We start from the raw sequence: 18,626 nt of genomic DNA on the forward strand, positions 1-18,626 counted from the left end.
AACATACCGCGCGTGTGTGAAGGTACAGTAGTTAAAAAATAGAAATTATACTGCAAATTAACAAAGATCAAATTAAATATACGCCATATAAAGAATCGGAATATATTGTGGGGAATAGTATTATAAAATTACATAGGGAGATTTGATGATAGGGATATTTTGTTTAAAATCGAGTGAAATCCCGATAGCTGAGTTTTATTAAGTAAGCTGGCAGGAATAACTGTAGGCTACCGTATCTTCCTGTGTCCCGTTAGGACCGAGATGTTTGCCTATGTTGCAAGCCGTAATGTCTTCTTTCTTGGGCCCACTCTGTCACGGCAGTTAGTTTCAAAAGATGTTTAAATTAAATAATGTATTAATAATTATTAGGATGGTATTTATTTGAATAAACGCTTCTCCAATAAAACATCACTTTGAATAATAATCCCCCCCCCCCACCCCCAACCCAACTATCTAATAAACGTCCATTCACATTTATAATAACACAATTATACTATTTGTAGTAGAATTCATCATCTATTAGAGGATTTGATTTGATTATAAATGTTACCATTTATTATTAAAACTAAAAAATTTAACATATATCTCTCGAATAAGCACCTCCCCCAAATGAACTCCGCCTCCCCAAAGGGCTCTACCAAACAATAAAAACTATACTTTAAAATGTTATTAATCATCTAAGACACTGTGAAACAAAGTAGTTTAGTTTTACGAATGTCAAGCATTTTCAATAATGGTAACCGACAGAAAACGTGCAAGGAGAACATTATCATTCCGAGAACCATCGTCTACACTTCCTAGAGGGGGAGCGAGCGAAGCGAGCTCACCCTCTAGGATGGTTCAATTTTTCAAAATTTAGGTAAATATTGCTATGATAAATTTAGGAATCTTTATCATCCGAAGGCACGACATCGACAACAAAATTAATTAATTAAACGTCACTTGATTATATGAAACGTATTGCAGTTAAATAAATGAATTGATAATACTTATATTATCTGTGAATTGAGATAAATAAATGTATATAACAAGCTGATGTTATTCAACACAATATTCAGCACAATACAAGTTCTGACAATTTGGTTGTTCCAGTGGCTAGTGTGTAAGTAGAGGCTAGTTTTAGTACTAGGACTTTTTTTCTGTCTCTGTGGCTTGAACCATTTTCATTCCTTCGTTCATTCAATCTCATTCAATGAATTTCAAGTTAATCAGTAATAGTGTGTGGTACATCAGCAAAATTCATATCCATTCCAATATGATTCTACATTTTTCGTAATTTTCGTATATAAATCATTTTTTAATTTTTATCCATTATATTTCGTATATAAAATTTCAAAAATAACCCTGTATAGAAATAAAGTTTAAAAAAATAATTTATTCATAAAATGACGTTTTAGTTTCTTGACAGTTGCCTAAAGTTAGAATATGACAAGCAAGCGTGATTCTCCTAGAGACGCAACGTAAGCGAGTTGACCAATCACAAGCGACAACTCGGATAATCCATCGCTTGTGATTGGCCAAATCACTTGCGTTGCGTCCTAGTGGGAACAAAGCATTAGGTTCAGTGGCATGTAGAACTCTGTCGCTCGTCTTAATTGGTGGGTGTGGTGTGCTAGCGCTGAATAGAGTTTAGCCACACCCTAATAATCAGGTAATATACATTGACGTGTTGCGGCCAGACAAGAAACTAAAACGCTTAACAAAATAGAGATACTAGATAGAGAGTTCTCCCTCTTCCTTTTAAATGAAGACACTGTCCTTATAAACTGTTATGTAACTTCGTGGTCTAGTTTATGTTTCCCGCGGCCGGAATTGTTATAAAATTAATGTCCATAAGTGCGTTTCGAATACTCTACTAACTATTTTTCAATTTGTTTTCTTAGAAAAATGAAGGGTATTACAGGTTTGTTTGCGCTTCTCATGATCAATCACGTGATTGCCGGTTGGCAGACCTCGTATGACGCAGAATTTACATTTACGTGTCCAACTGGTCAGGTTATATATAAAGTTAGGTCACAGCATTCTAACAGCAGAGAAGACAGGCAGTTTGAATTCTTCTGCAGGTAAATTCCTATTCAAGTTTATTGATAGCAAATGTAATGAGGGAGAGAACAGAAAAGGCGGTGTTATTGTATGAACACATTTTTCCGAATCACCAAATTTTTATAATGCATTATACATTTCAATCTTTAACGTGAGACCGATTCTGTTATTATCTAAGCTAAGTATCTTTTGTTTGTTTGTTTGTTTTATCTTTATACTGGGTGACCTTTTCAGTCAAAGACTGATCCCCCAGAGGGCCCAGATCAGTGGCTGTGATGTACTAATACACCGGGGTAACCCCCTACTCGTCTCGAAAGATGTACTAGGTTCTTTAAAGTGCACACGAGCAAGTTGATTGGCCTATGTTTTGAAATATGGAGTTACACTCTTTTAATTGTATCTATTTATGTACAGAGATTTCTCAGGATTAATTGGTACTCCTACTCAATGCGCATGGACTGGTTATATTAACGAATATCATCAACCTTTCACTGCAAATTGTCCCTTTGACGGTGTTATTGTTGGCGTAAATAGTGAACATTCCAACAGCAAAGAGGATCGAATGTAAGTAGTATTTTGATGAAACATTATCGTAGATTTTTTGCTGAAAGTAATATAGGCATACTGTACAATAAAACGTGAATGTTTATATATTTAACGTCAATTATAATGACCTACATCCCCCCCCCCCCCCACACACACACACACTTTCCTGTGAAACAAAACACTAAACATTCATATTATAGTAAGGGTTCAACTAAACGTCTGTTTTGTGACGGGTTCCGGTGTTGTCTTGTTTTGTGTGTGTGTGTGTGTGTGTGTGTTTTGGGGTTTTTTTTTAGTTTATGGGCTGCAGCACACAAGTTTTGCTTTTTTACGGATTTTTTTCGCTGTTAACCAAATTATTGTAATTTTATTACTTATTTTTGACTTTGAATAATCTGATCAATTGAGACAAACGGCAATAAATAATTATATTAATTATAATTATGTTCGACCCTACGAAACATTATCACAGTACGTGTAGCATGAACCGAACAGACACAATATTCAATTGTTTTCCTGTTGTTATAGATGGAAATTGAAATGTTGTCAGAGTTCTGCCTATAAGTATAATGCAATCAACTGCTACGACACACCTCTTATCAACGATTGGAATGACTTTCACCAATTTACTACACCCACTGGATACATCATCCATGGTGCAGATGGCGTGCATGACAACAGCATGAAGTAAGTATACTGTCACAGCAAAGTAATCTAACAACAGGTGGATGCCTGAGTTCAGAGATTACAATGGTTTAAAGTCCCATTCCCTACGTTTTTTAGATCTAGTTTAATGTCACAAACTACAGTTAATGTAAAAATAAATACTATATGGTCAACTGTTAAATTTTTTTTAAATAAGACGATTCTAATCATTTAAGCGGCCCGCTATAAATCCCAACATGCATTGCGTCCGGATTGATAATTTCGTTTTTCTTCTGTAATTCACTCACTTTTCGATCGATAGTGAGGCCAAAACAAATGGAAGACTCCAAACTTTTTAGCTAAATTACCGAATTTCCCCAATTTGTATCAACGGATTCTGGCAAAAACAGAAAGACAATTAATGCAGCAACTATACAACGTCAGGCTAGCGATGTTCGTACGTTACCGATGTTTACCAGCTAGGCCTACAAGACTTACAATAACAGCCTACTGTTGATATTTATCGCAGCCCAGACAAAGATAAAATGTTCCTTTCATCTTGACAAAGCGCGTTCCTACTCAGTGGGAACCAACCAAGCTATGTAATATTAAATACATTTTTAGCTGTTGGATATAATATATTATTTTAATATCAAACGCAATCAATGTCTATACATTTAGTTAGGTTTAATTGTTTTATGTTAGCTCTATTAATAAAGTTTCGTTTGTATTTGTGTTTTTTAGGGATAAAAGATGGAGGTACAACGTCTGTCAGGCACGGCGGTAGAATTCAACAGTTAAGCCATCAGAGCCTGGGCTTTTATTGAGGAGGCGCATGTTGAAAATAGCTTATGTGAGTTCTTCAATTGTCAGAAGTCCTTCACACATAAGACTGTTTTCATCAGAAAGTGTATTTACTTTTACTTTTTTCAAGTACTCATCTGCATTGTGTTCGGGACAATTTGTGTTTGCATACAGGTTTTTGTAGTAATTTGTTTGTTCTATTAGGATTTCTTCACTATCTGTTATACGTTTACCATTAATTTTAATAATAGATGTTATATGCTTACGTTTCGCATTGTTTTTTTCTAGCCCTGAAAAGAATTCACTATTTTTTCTCCTTGTTTAAACCATTGTACTATAGATAGATTTTTGCGCCTTGAGCTTAAATTATGTAAATGTTATCTAGGTCGTTTATTTTTTGTTTTATTTGTTTGTCTACTTTCTCGTTATAGCAAATGTTTAAACAGTGAGTGAGGTCATTGACTTCTTTTGTTAACATTTTTTTTGTTTGTGTTTCTTTTTTTTCATTGCACAGTATTTCATTGTAAATTCTTTTATTTTCACTTTAAGGTACTCCCATAACAAGTCCGGGCTAAGATTTTTTTTTGTATTTTCTATTATTATGTTTATATTTAAAGCGTAAATTTTATCTTGGAGAACATTATTGTTTATTTTCCACATACCTGTCCTCTCTTTGGTTGATCATCTAATAATTTAAGAGAGATTGCTTGGTGAGCAGAGAAAACTGAAGGTCTTATATCAGTAGACAGTACGTCCCCATTTCTATAAAGGGCTTTTGATACACACCAAAAGTGGGTGTCACGAAACCTAAGACCACGAAAGCTAAGACCCCCTAAGACCTAAGATCACGAAAGCTAAGACCCAAGACCTAACTCAAACTTTCTGTCTTCCTTCTTGTCACTGTGATCAGAAACGACCTTGCTGATCACCTCTCCGGAAGGACATCTGGAAAAGAAGACTAATTATATAAACCTTTTGAAGAGTTAATATAAAGGTTCATTTTATACTCAAAGCCTCACAGCGCAACGAAAATATCTGATTTTAGGCATATCGTTGACATCTAGTCTGCAATTGAGGACTCTTCATAATAATATGTTGATATTTTTTATATTATACCTACCTGAAATTGACATCTTCGTCGTACTCATTTTGCCAATCAACAGTACTAGCATTGACGGCGACAACAACGAAAATCAAAATATTCAAAAAAGCAAAGGACTTCATTAGAGTATTAATTATGGTTTTTCTAATGCATTGAAACTTGTATGTAATTGTTGCCTCTTTTAAACAGTAGACCTGCGTGTTTGTTATCGTGTTTAAGCGTGCCTTTAATTAAGGTTTTTATTTAATTGCGATAGTATTGTAAATCATTGACTTAATTAATATTGTATGTAACGATAACATCCGCGATGATAATGATAGTGATGAAGATTATATTTGTTGTTAGATTAGGTGTTCACATTCATTCACATTCATGTTTTTTTGTTTTATTAATGAAATTTCCTGTATTTCTGAGATTTTAGAATAATTGTACTCCTGCAACCAAACAGTCTCCATCACAAGAATGTAAGTGGACCGCCAACCCTCCTGTCTAATTAAAAACAATTTAAATTAAAGTTGTACCATATGCTAGTTTATCTTTTGATACTAAGTTTCTAGATTGTGTACTGTGTGAACTAACAATATCTAGCTCCATACTTGGTATGTGATGTGCGTACTTAGTACAGTAATATTATGATAAATACATTTAATTGATACGTTTATCTCGTTATTCAAAAACTGTCTACACTGCAGATGTTTGTAACATTTAAAGATAGCAATAATTCCATTCAACATTAATTTCGACCAAAATCAGCAAACATCAATAGATGTATCAAATATTGTATGTTGTAAAATGTCTAATGTTCTGACACGCCTGTCTTTCAATTATCACTGTGTCGAAAACAATTTTAATTAAAGTTGTACCATATGCAAATTTATCTTATAATTGTTGATGCTAAGTTTCTAGATTGTATACTGTATCAACTGACAACATCCTGCTCCCATACTTTGTATGTGACGTGCGTACTTAGTACAGCAATATTATGATAAAAACAATTTAAATTAAAGTTGTACCATATGCTAGTTTATCTTTTGATACTAAGTTTCTAGATTGTGTACTGTGTGAACTAACAATATCTGGCTCCATACTTGGTATGTGACGTGCGTACTTAGTACAGTAATATTATGATAAATACATTTAATTTATACGTTTATCTCGTTATTTAAACAAAAATTTTCAAAGGGCCTGTTTCTGCTGCATAAAAATAACCGGTTAAAATCGGTGTGAATAAATTAAAATCGAAAAAGATAGCAATTAATTTCGACCAAAATCAACAAACATCAACATAGATGTATTAGTTCAAATGTCTTATGTCGTAAACTTTTGAAATGTTCTGTTTATTTGTTCAAGTCTTACTGTACGAGTTTATATATATATATACTATTGTAGTAGTCTTTTCTTCAATTACAATAACCGAACATTTCATTCTTTAAAAGTTTGTTAAAATAATTCTTTGCGTATGTTGCTTAATTTGGGTAAATTCTGTAGCGCTTCTGAAATGTTTTTTTTTAATTTTGGTATTTCTAGCGTAAGTGTATTCATAGTTTTTTGCTACGTAGGCCTATATTTATCTGATTTGAGTGTGGAAACTGTATGTGATAACCTGCTTTTTAATTCCAAATTGTATGCCAGTTTCTCTTGCATTTTAAATTAGTTTTTTACTATGTTTATATTTTTTATACTTACATGTATTATATACTAGCAATTATAACCTTTTTTAAAACCTTTAATACAATTCCGATTAATTTGATAGGTCTGTAACCCCCAGACACCAGTATCTCTCTCTATACTCACCAACCACCACCCCTCTCCAATCATACCACACACTCGGGTGATTTCAACAAAATCCTTCTCAGTAAAAATTTCAATTCAACAACTTTAGCTTCATGCATAATAAGAGTCCTACGGTTTATAGATATGGTTTGCATATCTAATTTTGATACAGCTGAATTACCTCTGCCCCAGCCTTCTTTCTCCTCTCCCCCATCCCAAGTACAATCAACAAACTCCTCCCCAGGACATTTCAAATTTAGTAACTGTTCCCAGCACAACCCAATTATGTTGTACTTCATTAGGCCTACTCCCAAAATTCCAGTATGTTCGCCCCTCACAACACGAGGGTTTCTTTTCTGCGAGTTGCGAGTTGCGAGTTGGAAAATGCGAGTTGCGAGTTGGAAAATGCGAGTTGCGAGTTGGAAAATGCGAGTTGCGGGTCGGAATGTGCGAGTTGCGGGTCGGAAAATGCGAGTTGCGAGTGGCAAAGTGCGAGTTGCGAGTCGGAAAATGCGAGTTGCGGGTCGGAAAATGCGAGTTGCGAGTCGGAAAATGCGAGTTGCGGGTCGGAAAGTGCGAGTTGCGGGTCGGAAAATGCGAGTTGCGGGTCGGAAAATGCGAGTTGCGAGTCGGAAAATGCGAGTTGCGGGTCGGAAAATGCGAGTTGCGGGTCGGAAAATGCGAGTTGCGGGTCGGAAAATGCGAGTTGCGAGTCGGAAAATGCGATTTGCGGGTCGGAAAATGCGAGTTGCGGGCCGGAAAATGCGAGTTGCGGGCCGGAAAATGCGAGTTGCGGGTCGGAAAATGCGAGTTGCGGGTCGGAAAATGCGAGTTGCGGGTTGGAAAATGCGAGTTGCGGGTCGGAAATTGCAAAAATAATTTTTCAAGGAGGTCGTACCATCCAAAAAAATAATACATGAACCAAACAATCAGTAAATAAATTACAATTTAAATTTTGTTTAGTTTTTTTCATATTGTGACCTGTTTAACAATTATAGACTAGTGATTACTTTTTTAACATGGATGGTTGAAATGAACTTATTTTGTATTTCAACACAAAACAATTATGTTATTGATACTTTATATTTTGAAATAATATAATTGTAAATATAGTAGATTAAAGTTATTATTTAATTTGTTTGCAATTACTGATAATGATACAATTACTAATAATGATACAATAAATTATGTACATGTATTTTTGCCTTGTTAAATGAGAAAATAATAATAAATTGGTAAGAAAAACTCACATTAAAAAGTACAGTTTGTATTGTTTACAGTATTTAGGTAAGATGATTAATGATGATTAAAAACAGACATGATGGTTGGAGTCATTAGTACTACTTTGTATTTATTTGTATTTTTGTATTTTGTATTAATATTTGTCCTCAGTGAGGAAATTCGGATTAGGCCCTCCACGGACCCACGGCAGCCAGCAGTGCAGCGCCTACCAGATTAGGCAATGAGAGTAAAGCATCTTGCCTAAGGATGCAATTAGTATGGTACAGATAACCTCGAACCCATGCCTATCACATGCTAGTCCGATATTACCATTACACCATCACTCTCCAGTATATACAGCACCCGCCACGATTTCTAGACGGTCTCCCATCCAGAACGCAACCGGGCCCAACGTTGCTTAACTTCGGTCCCATAAACAGGGCAAGGAAACACATACCATACCTACAGATAATGGTCAAATTTTCAAAGCTATATTATTTTCTTAGAATCATAGTCAATTCTTTATGTTTATAATATTTTTTTGTTAAACATTTTCAGACAAACTGTACATAGATACATATAAATACATATGAATACAAAAAAAAAGAGAAGAAATACACAGTTTATTATGTGTAACACCCATCAGCAAATCATGGAGAGGACCAATTAATGTATCTATTGAAATATAGTGCATCTCTCCAATTAAAGTACATTCTGGAATCTAACCATATATTCATAATCTACATTTTGTTTGCTTTTCATAATTTTGGAAAGAAGACTGTAAATTGTCAACCTAAAAAATTCATAAGAAGATGGAATATTGTTTTCTACAAATAATTTTCTCTGACTTAGATATCGGATTGTCAACAACAACATGCGGAATAAACACAAATACATGCTTTAGTATGTACACGTACAGTACAGTAGGCATCTGTCAAATGTACTATGTGTATTTAAAGTAACTTTAGCAGGGTACAGATTTAAATACTGAAATCACTGGTTTGTTTTTAGAGAAAATATAACTTATAACTAAGATAATTCAAATTTACTTGAATTGAATTGTTGAATTTAGGTGACAATAATCATTGATCTGCGCCCACAATTACATAGGAGAAGGAATTATTATTACTTATATACAGTATTGTTTGATGAAATGTGTGATACAGTAGGTGAAATGAAGTTGTATTTTAGTTGTTGTTCAACGCGATGATCAAATATACAACACTTTTTAATTTTAATTTTTTATTTGATTATGTTTTTCCTTTGTAATGTATTATATGATGAAATAAAAAAAAAAAAAAAAAAAAAAAAAATATACAACACACTAAGAATGTAAAATTAAACTGTACATTTTGTATTGCAAGTGAAAAGATGCAGTAGAGTCGCATATAAAAAAACACTTGATCCTCAAATAAATGAATACACAGAATACATTAGAAAGTACTGGAATCAACACAGTGTTGCTTGCTTATGAATTGGTTAAACTGACTGATTAAATGAGGAGATTGCACCCTTATTTATATCTTATTGATATATGGGGGTATCAATTATGACTTCATCGCATAACTTAGAGATGAGAATAGTTAGTTTTTAGATGAAACTTAAATGACATCATCATCTTTAAGAAGAAATTATAGATGACATCATACCAACTTTAAGTCACAATCCCTTATTTGGTATAGTACACAACAAGTGTCCATGACAGGTAAATGTCATAACATAATGGGCCCTTTGGGAGTACCTAGTACAAAAGTCTGCATAGTGTAGTGCTGACTTATACAAGTAATAATATGTTAACAATTATATGAAAATGATTGTGTAAATAATAAAGTTAAAAGTAAAGTCTAAAAGTAAAAATGCATTAAAAATCATGTGGTGGGCTAAACTGTCAGGCTTCTTATATTTATTAGTAGGTAGCAGACACAAATCTACAATGTGGACCTTTATCAAAGCAGTCATTAATTGTTTTAGTAAAAGATACCTGCCCCAGGGTGTGAGTTAATTGCTTCATGCAGACCATGATTAAGAATTCATTATCTTTTAAACCTACCACCAACCCCACCTCAGCTTCTCCTCCCAACCAAGATCCACATACCATACATCCCTGAGATGGTTCAAATGTAGTAAATTTTAAATCAGATTATTTGATACAACATTACCTCTAAATGCCAGTATTTCCTTATACATGAACATTCAAACAAACAAAAATAAGCGAGTTAAAAAAAATCTGCGAGTTAAAAAAAAATCTGCGAGTTAAAAAAAATCTGCGAGTTAAAAAAAAATCTGCGAGTTAAAAAAAATCTGCGAGTTAAAAAAAAATCTGCGAGTTAAAAAAAAATCTGCGAGTTAAAAAAAAATCTGCGAGTCAAAAAAAAATCTGCGAGTTAAAAAAAAATCTGCGAGTTAAAAAAAAATCTGCGAGTTAAAAAAAAATCTGCGAGTTAAAAAAAAATCTGCGAGTTAAAAAAAAATCTGCGAGTTAAAAAAAATCTGCGAGTTAAAAAAAAATCTGCGAGTTAAAAAAAAATCTGCGAGTTAAAAAAAAATCTGCGAGTTAAAAAAAAATCTGCGAGTTAAAAAAAATTTGCGAGTTAAAAAAAAAATCTGCGAGTTAAAAAAAAATCTGCGAGTTAAAGACAAATCTGCCAGTTACAAAACAAATCTGCCAGTTACAAAACAAATGCTTGATTTAAAAACATAAATGTTATATATTTATCAGTTACAATTGGATAACCCTTCTCTTTTAACATTTTGGTGAGCCACTTGAGTGTTCATTTCGATTTTAATCTTTTGGATTTTGAACTCTTTACTTTGTTTTGTTTTTGTCTGATGAAATAAATGAAAAAATATACATATTTGAAAATTCTCACTCTGTTTATATATATATGTGTGTGTGTGTGTGGGGGGGGGGGGGTGGTATTAAGGTGGCACATAAGGAGATACTGGCATGTTTGCATTAGTAGTTATTATTTGTTTTTTGTACTAAAAACAAGTTAAATTAAATCAATGGCAATCACATAGATAAAAGAAGATAAAAGTAAGAGATAAACTGGTCACTCATCTGCAAACAATAATAAATCAAAAGGTATTATATTCCATTTTAAATTACTTGAGATTGTTTTACAATGGACCTAAGAGAGTCCTCCCAACCAACACCAACTCCTTCAAATGTAGTAAATTTTAAATCAAAGTAGATTATTTTGATACCTCACTACCTTAAATGCATGCCAGTATCTCCTTATATGCACACTTTACCCTGCACCCTTAAAAAGCTTCCGTCCATCCATGTACAAATTCCGGTTATCACTATCATCACTTTATCTCTCTTCTGCCAGAGAAAATCCAGAAGAATAGTGTTCAGAACATTCAGAATACAGATACAGGTAGTGGACTGCACTAAACACTTTAAGCATGTCAAAACACGGGTGTTTCGAAACTAGACCCGAGACCAGAGACCAGAGACCCGAGACCCTATACGAAAAGGGAGACCCCACTATACGAAAAGGGAGACTCCACTATACGAAAATGGAGACCCCACTATACGAAAAGGGAGACCCCACTATACGAAAAGGGAGACCCAAATATACGAAAAGGGAGACCCAAATATACGAAAAGGGAGACCTAAATATACGAAAAGGGGTTGTATGGGGTTAAATCATATGTTACGGGCTCTTGGCCTATACTCATCTCGTGGAGTTTTTGCCTGAGAAACAGTGTTTCTTCACCAAGTGAATCTAATCTAGGCCTACCTCCAGTGCTTAGCCTAGAACTGTAGTAAGCACTGACTTAACTAAAACATAAACAAGTTGAGCATTCAGAAACAAATAATGCTAAAGTGAATAATAAAAAAATATTGTAAGCAGTGTTAAGAAAATAATTAAATTTCTTGCCATTGTCATATATGCCACAATAGGTTAATTTTGGTGATCATTCTACACTATGTACAGAGTCTACACACCTGGGTGGGTTGTATCATGTCGCACTGGTCGCACATATGCGAGCAAAAATGCAGATAAAATATAATGATTAATTGTTTCATATCACATGCTCAGGCAATTTGTTTCTAACATCCACAATACAACCCACTCTATTTTGTTTAGGTAGGACTGGTGTATTTGACCCGCAACTCGCGTTTTTCGACTCGCAACTCGCGTTTTTCGACCCGCAACTCGCGTTTTCCGACCCGCAACTCGCGTTTTCCGACCCGTAACTCGCGTTTTCCGACCCGCAACTCGCGTTTTCCGACCCGCAACTCGCGTTTTCCGACCCGCAACTCGCGCTTTCCGACCCGCAACTCGCGCTTTCCGACTCGCAACTCGCGCTTTCCGACTCGCAACTCGCACTTTCCGACTCGCAACTCGCACTTTCCGACTCGCAACTCGCACTTTCCGACTCGCAACTCGCACTTTCCGACTCGCAACTCGCACTTTCCGACTCGCAACTCGCACTTTCCGACTCGCAACTCGCACTTTCCGACTCGCAACTCGCACTTTCCGACTCGCAACTCGCACTTTCCGACTCGCAACTCGCACTTTCCGACTCGCAACTCGCACTTTCCGACTCGCAACTCGCACTTTCCGACTCGCAACTCGCAACTTGCATTGAAGTAACACTCTCACAACACACGCCATACTGAGTGATGTGTTTAAGACGTTTCCAGTACAAATTATGTTGAGCCATCACTCCCAACCCATAACCCCTCCGTGGCAGTTTTCAAATATAGTTCCCAAGTACAGCTTCGTTCATGTTGATACTAGCTTACGACCACACCCCAAACTCCCAACCCCTTCTCAAAGATAATTTAAATACTTTTAAAATGTACTACTACAATTCTTGTCAATTTGATAGCCTACTACCCCTAGCCGCCCAGGCAAAAATCCCCTCGATAGATCTATTATTGACTTCTCATTCTCAATTCATGTTAGTGTTAGATCAGCATCAAAGTCAAGAGAACAAGACAATCAGTAGGCTATAAAAGACATAGCAGAACTATGTATTGATAAATAGTCTGTAAATATGTAGTTTAATTTTTTTTTATAGAATTCTTATGCTAAATCAAATAGAATATAATGGTTTCATAACATATTAATCTCATTAAATGTCAGAGGATTAATTTCAATTTTACTCGATGTATATAAAGTTGGTTCGTACTTTCGATACTGATTTTAACCACCTGATGTAACCCTGTTTACTAATTAAATCGAGGTAGATAATCAGTTATTGACAATTAAAACGAATGTAGGTTTGCCCCAATAGGGGTGTTTTCCGATCGTGGTATACACTGTCTAATGGATGTCCATCTTGAAAAATACCCGCACACAATAATACGAGGATGCTTCGCATTACCTATCTCCTTCTACAATAATTGTTTTTAATAGTTTAAAATCGGCTGAACTGCTTGAGTACAGCATCATAATGTTGAAGACAGCCGATTTTCTTACTGTGAGTGTGGGTACTGTTAGATATATAAACACATATACAAAAAAACTTTATTACTGTGAGTGTGGGTAGGCCCTACTGTTAGATATATAAACACATCATATAGCCTACAAATAAACTTTGTTACTGACAGTTGCTTCTCAACGTTTGTATTAATTAATAATTAAAAAAAATATAAACGGCGTAGTGATGCATCGTTACATGTACTTTAATATTTCATTCGACTATGAAAGTGACAGTTTTAACAAAGTATTAAATCTCAAATGTTTTACGGTATTTAGTGGTAGGCCTATATTATTTATAGGCCTATAAAACATGAGTTGATAAAAAATATATTTAAAAATTGTTAATAAAATCAGTATCGACAGTATGTATCAACTTTATATACCGTGTAAAAATTCCAGAAGTTACGCGCGATTTACCGAATTTTGCCCTATTACGTAAATTGATATATAATATAGATGTTTACTATGTTTCTTTTCCATACATTTTCCCAGTCTGTTGTATAGTTGTTTATTATATTTCCCCACTGAAATTGGTGGTACAAATTTATGTTCTATTAAACGGTAATATACAGCCCTTAACTCATTTGGTACAACCTATGCATTTTGGTTATTTGAAATTACACATTTCCATTCAATTGGGAAAGTTTCAGCTACAATCGTGTACTGTGATTATCCAATTACATTTTTTCTTCAGTTTTACAAATATTTCATTTGCATTTTATATTTATTTAAAATATCTTTAACCTTCACAAACCCAGATTCAATCCAGTATGTAATTTTGTGTATAATAAAGACTTATTTCTAACGTGTATACTTTTATTTCCCAACAAGAGTTCATTCAATATTTGTTGTAAGTTACATAGGTATTTTATTAAATTAATTAATTAAATTCAACACATGTTTCTAGATCTGTAAAAAGCTGGTATGTTTTCCATTAAGGAAACTTATACAGAATACAGTTGAATATAGAAATAATATTATTAACCTTATTCAGATAATATGTTAGAATTATCTACCATTTTGATCTATCAGGATTTAAAATTCTTTTACACGAACCATAATTTAGTTCTTGTACATGTGATCTAAAGTCAGGCATCTCTGTATAGTGTACCGATATTATTAATATAGATTATTGATTGTTATCATTAATTTGTTAATTTAAATTAGGCCTACCATATGCTACAATATTGTATGGATGAAAAGGTAAACATTCCTATTGTAATATAATGTTGGGTTGTTGAGGTACTAATGAAGGACTCTGACTCGCTTGACTGTCGTAACACATATATTATTTATTCAGTATAATACTTCAGTACAATATACAACTATAAGTATAGATAAGGAACGCGGAGGATCAATGATGCTGTCGGTGAGGTGTGAAGTGTGTAGGTCTGCTGTGAGGTGTGTGCTCCGTGAGGTGGCTGTAAGGTGTGTCTGGGCCCTTCTGAAACTTGGGAGTATATTGGCTCAGTTCATTTGCATAATGTCATTACATCATCTGTGAGGGTAACGATTGGTCCTAAGTTGATCCAGGGGTGTTTAAGTGGGAGTGATTAACGGTATAATAAGGTATTTCTGTGATGGATGACACTGTCAAATCTGTACTTAAATAGTGTCAATCACTCCTGGTTTAACGATGGGAAAGTCACAAAATTAAGCTAAGTGTTTTCTTTAGGGATTCTATTATAAACTAAATGGTCATTAAAACATCTGGACAAACTCTCCTTTGGACTTTCTGGGTCAAGTTTGTGAACCTATCTGAATTCCGATACAAAGGTCAATTTCTTAAATATAAAAGTATATCTTTATATCACACTATGATATGGATCGTTATATCATCATCCAACAATTACTATAAACGTCACAAATGAAACTTATTGCAGTAAAACAAATGAATTGATAAATAAATTACCAGTGAATAAAGATAAACAAAGGTATATAAAAGGCTGATATTATCCAACACAATACAAGTTCTGACGGGAACCAAGTCTCAGAGTCTAATATGTAAGTAGAAGTTTATGTTTTATAGTCTTGAAAGTTACAGTTCCTTACATGAAGTGTATTTTTTAATTAGGTGCCAGGGCCGTAGTATGAGGCAGACGCCTCACAGATCGTCATATTTTATGTAAATAATTATATTTAAAGGGTCTTTAACCTCTCGCTATGGCCTTGGGTGCCTAGTGCGAAGTTTCAATTAACATTTCTTATGTTTTGCATTTCGTCTGAAAAGCCAGATGAGAAAAGAAAATCCTAAAAATTACAAGTACATTCCTTTGAGTTGCGTTCGGAAGTAATACCGTTTGCATCACAACACGTTAGAGAATTGAGTATGAGTTCTGGATATGCGAGCCAAACCAACGAGGGTCAACAAAGACCGACACATGGCAAGCCGAGTATCATATCTCCGAATTACACCATTCTCATAGTAGGTGGAGCCAAAGGATAGGGTCTTGAATTTTAAGCCGGCCACTTCGTACCCCTCCTCATAAATCCTGTATGCGCCACTGATTATTTTATTGTCTTTCTTCTTTTCTTAGGAAAATGAAGTGTACATGTGTGTTGGTGCTTTTCATGATCAGTCACGTGATTGCAGATTGGCACAACGATTTCGATACTGGCGTAAACTTTGAGTGTCCATCTGGTCAGGCTATATATAAGATTAAGTCATATCATGATAACAGCAGAGAAGATAGAGTGTTTGAATTCTTCTGCAAGTAAATTGCAACACTTTTACTCATCCTTGCTTTCAGAATCTGTGATACTTTGTTTTAAAATAGTTATATTTTATAATAATTGTATTTGTTATGTATACCTAACTCTGCTAGATAGATTCAAATCAGTTATCTGCGGCCTACTAATTTTAAATTTTTTTTTACCATATTTAAAAAGGGTGATCCATCCAGCAATTGCTGATCATTAGGGACCCTCAGAGGTTCACAAGACAAACATATACAACACAAGATGCTCTACATAAACAAAGTCTTATTACAAGTCTTTGGGAGTGGAGTTGTAATTTTGTCTTTAGAAAAAATCCTGACATGTGACGGGACTTGAACCCAGGAGCCTTGGAATGGTAGCCAAGCATCATAACCACCAAGCCACGTGCAAAATGCAAGCCGTTGTTACAGCTCAGTAGATAGCCTTTGACAATGTGTTCTCTTATTTGAAGTTATCAAACTTTTTCATTTAATCTTCTACAGAAATTTCCCGACATCGTTTAGTAAATGCACTTGGACTAATTATGTGAACGAATGGGATAAGCCTTTCAGTGCAACTTGTCCTTACAACGGTGTTATTGTCGGAGCAAACAGCTACCATGACAACGGCAGAGAAGATAGACTGTAAGTGGTTAATGTCATTTAGTATTTAATTTAACAATCTTAATAATCTTTCTAATAACATTTTGTCAGAAGGCACAAGTAAAGATTTTAATGTTATACATTTAAATAATATTTTCACACCTTGTGTTTATTGTAAGAATGTAGGCTTGTTGGTTGTTAGTGTAAAAATTCATCATTTTCATGACAAAAGGCCCATGTGAAAAATCATAGCCAATATAATAATAATTATTTGTTTGAGCACTGAATATAGTTATTTAAAACTCTAGATTGTTAGACGTTCTGACAAGTTGATAATACGTTATGTCTCCTGAAATATGACGTACAACTGATGGTGGTAACGTATTATGATACAATATAGGAGATTACTCTTTTTTTTACCAAAATGATACGATAAATAGGTCTACTACAAAACAATGTGCCAATACTACATTTATTTTTGTTAGATGGAAATGGTACTGCTGTGAAAGTAATGCATATTATGCAGTCAACTGCTATGAAACGCCTCTTATTAACGATTGGGATGCCTATCACGAATATACTGCACCTAGTGGATATTTCATCCATGGTGTCGCTGGTTACCATGATAACAACAGAGAGTAAGTAATTGAAGTAGTTTTAATAAATATTAATATCCTGGATTTATATAGCGCCTAATGTTGTGAAACCTCTAAGCGCTGTATATAAACTAATACGAAAAAAGGGAATTCCAACCATGCCAAAAAAAAAACCGAAGTAAAGGGGATACGCCTTCGTCGCTAACCAGGGATCGGTCAAATTGAACCCCGGTCAGCACCAGTTGTGTCTCGGTCATCCCGGTGTTGCTTCAATAAGTCAAGTCAGATGTGGTTTTTTTTTTTTTGTGACAATAACGAAAACTACCACGAGTTTATTCCGACGTTATTTAGATTATTCTTAATTTAATTTTTTTTTATAGAAGCCTAATTTAATCAAGAATCGACAATATAATCGCTTTCCTGGTTTAACATTATACCCCTTTTTACAGTAAAATACGTTGATTCTTTTCTTCAAAAATGATGACAAAACAAAATTCATCATAATCACGAAACGTAACCGCATAATAAGCTTGGTTCCCACTGAGATGCAACGCAAGTACGTAAGCGCAACGCACGTAATTTTACCAATCACAAGTGATAAATAATTTGAAATGTCGCTTATCATTGGTTAACTCGCTAGCGTTGGGCTTACGTTCTAGTGGGAACCAATCTTTATGAGCAACTGAGAAGCACGACATAGCCGATAAATAATATGTTGGACTGTTGAAATATATACATTTGGTTACGGTTTTACGTTAGCTGCTCTATTAACAACTTGTTTGTTTTATTTTTGTTTTTAGGGACAGAAGATGGCAGTACAATGTCTGTCAAATAAAGACGTACTAAACTCTCCCAACGATAAATACAATTAATTACCGTCTATTGAATATATTCAAGCTGATGCAGTGTGATTTAAGAGATAACTGCTTGAATTAAATATAGTTACGTTTAAATTACGTTTGATTTTCATCATGTATTAATATTAGTGTACTTGGTTGCATTAGTAATTTCACGCGTGATATCGTTATATTATTATTATATAAAATAAATAAACATAATAGTTGTTTTAAATAAATCTATTTATTCTTGTGTGTGTAATCGTGACAGTACAATCAATAATAAATATATCAGAAGTGTTTTATTTAATGTTCAG

General features: G+C 34.3%; 1 protein-coding gene across 1 annotated transcript; it reads left to right on the top strand.

Moving 5' to 3' along the window:
* Positions 1-16,119: 16,119 nt before the first annotated feature.
* LOC140060936 (hemagglutinin/amebocyte aggregation factor-like) lies at positions 16,120-18,319 on the top strand. Its single transcript, XM_072107306.1, has 4 exons — positions 16,120-16,292; positions 16,779-16,919; positions 17,363-17,515; positions 18,274-18,319. The coding sequence occupies exons 1-4, from the start codon at positions 16,120-16,122 to the stop codon at positions 18,317-18,319; spliced, it is 513 nt and encodes a 170-aa protein (XP_071963407.1).
* Positions 18,320-18,626: the final 307 nt, after the last annotated feature.

The sequence above is a fragment of the Antedon mediterranea genome, chromosome 10 (genome assembly GCF_964355755.1).
Source record: "Antedon mediterranea chromosome 10, ecAntMedi1.1, whole genome shotgun sequence".
Lineage (NCBI taxonomy): Eukaryota > Metazoa > Echinodermata > Crinoidea > Comatulida > Antedonidae > Antedon > Antedon mediterranea.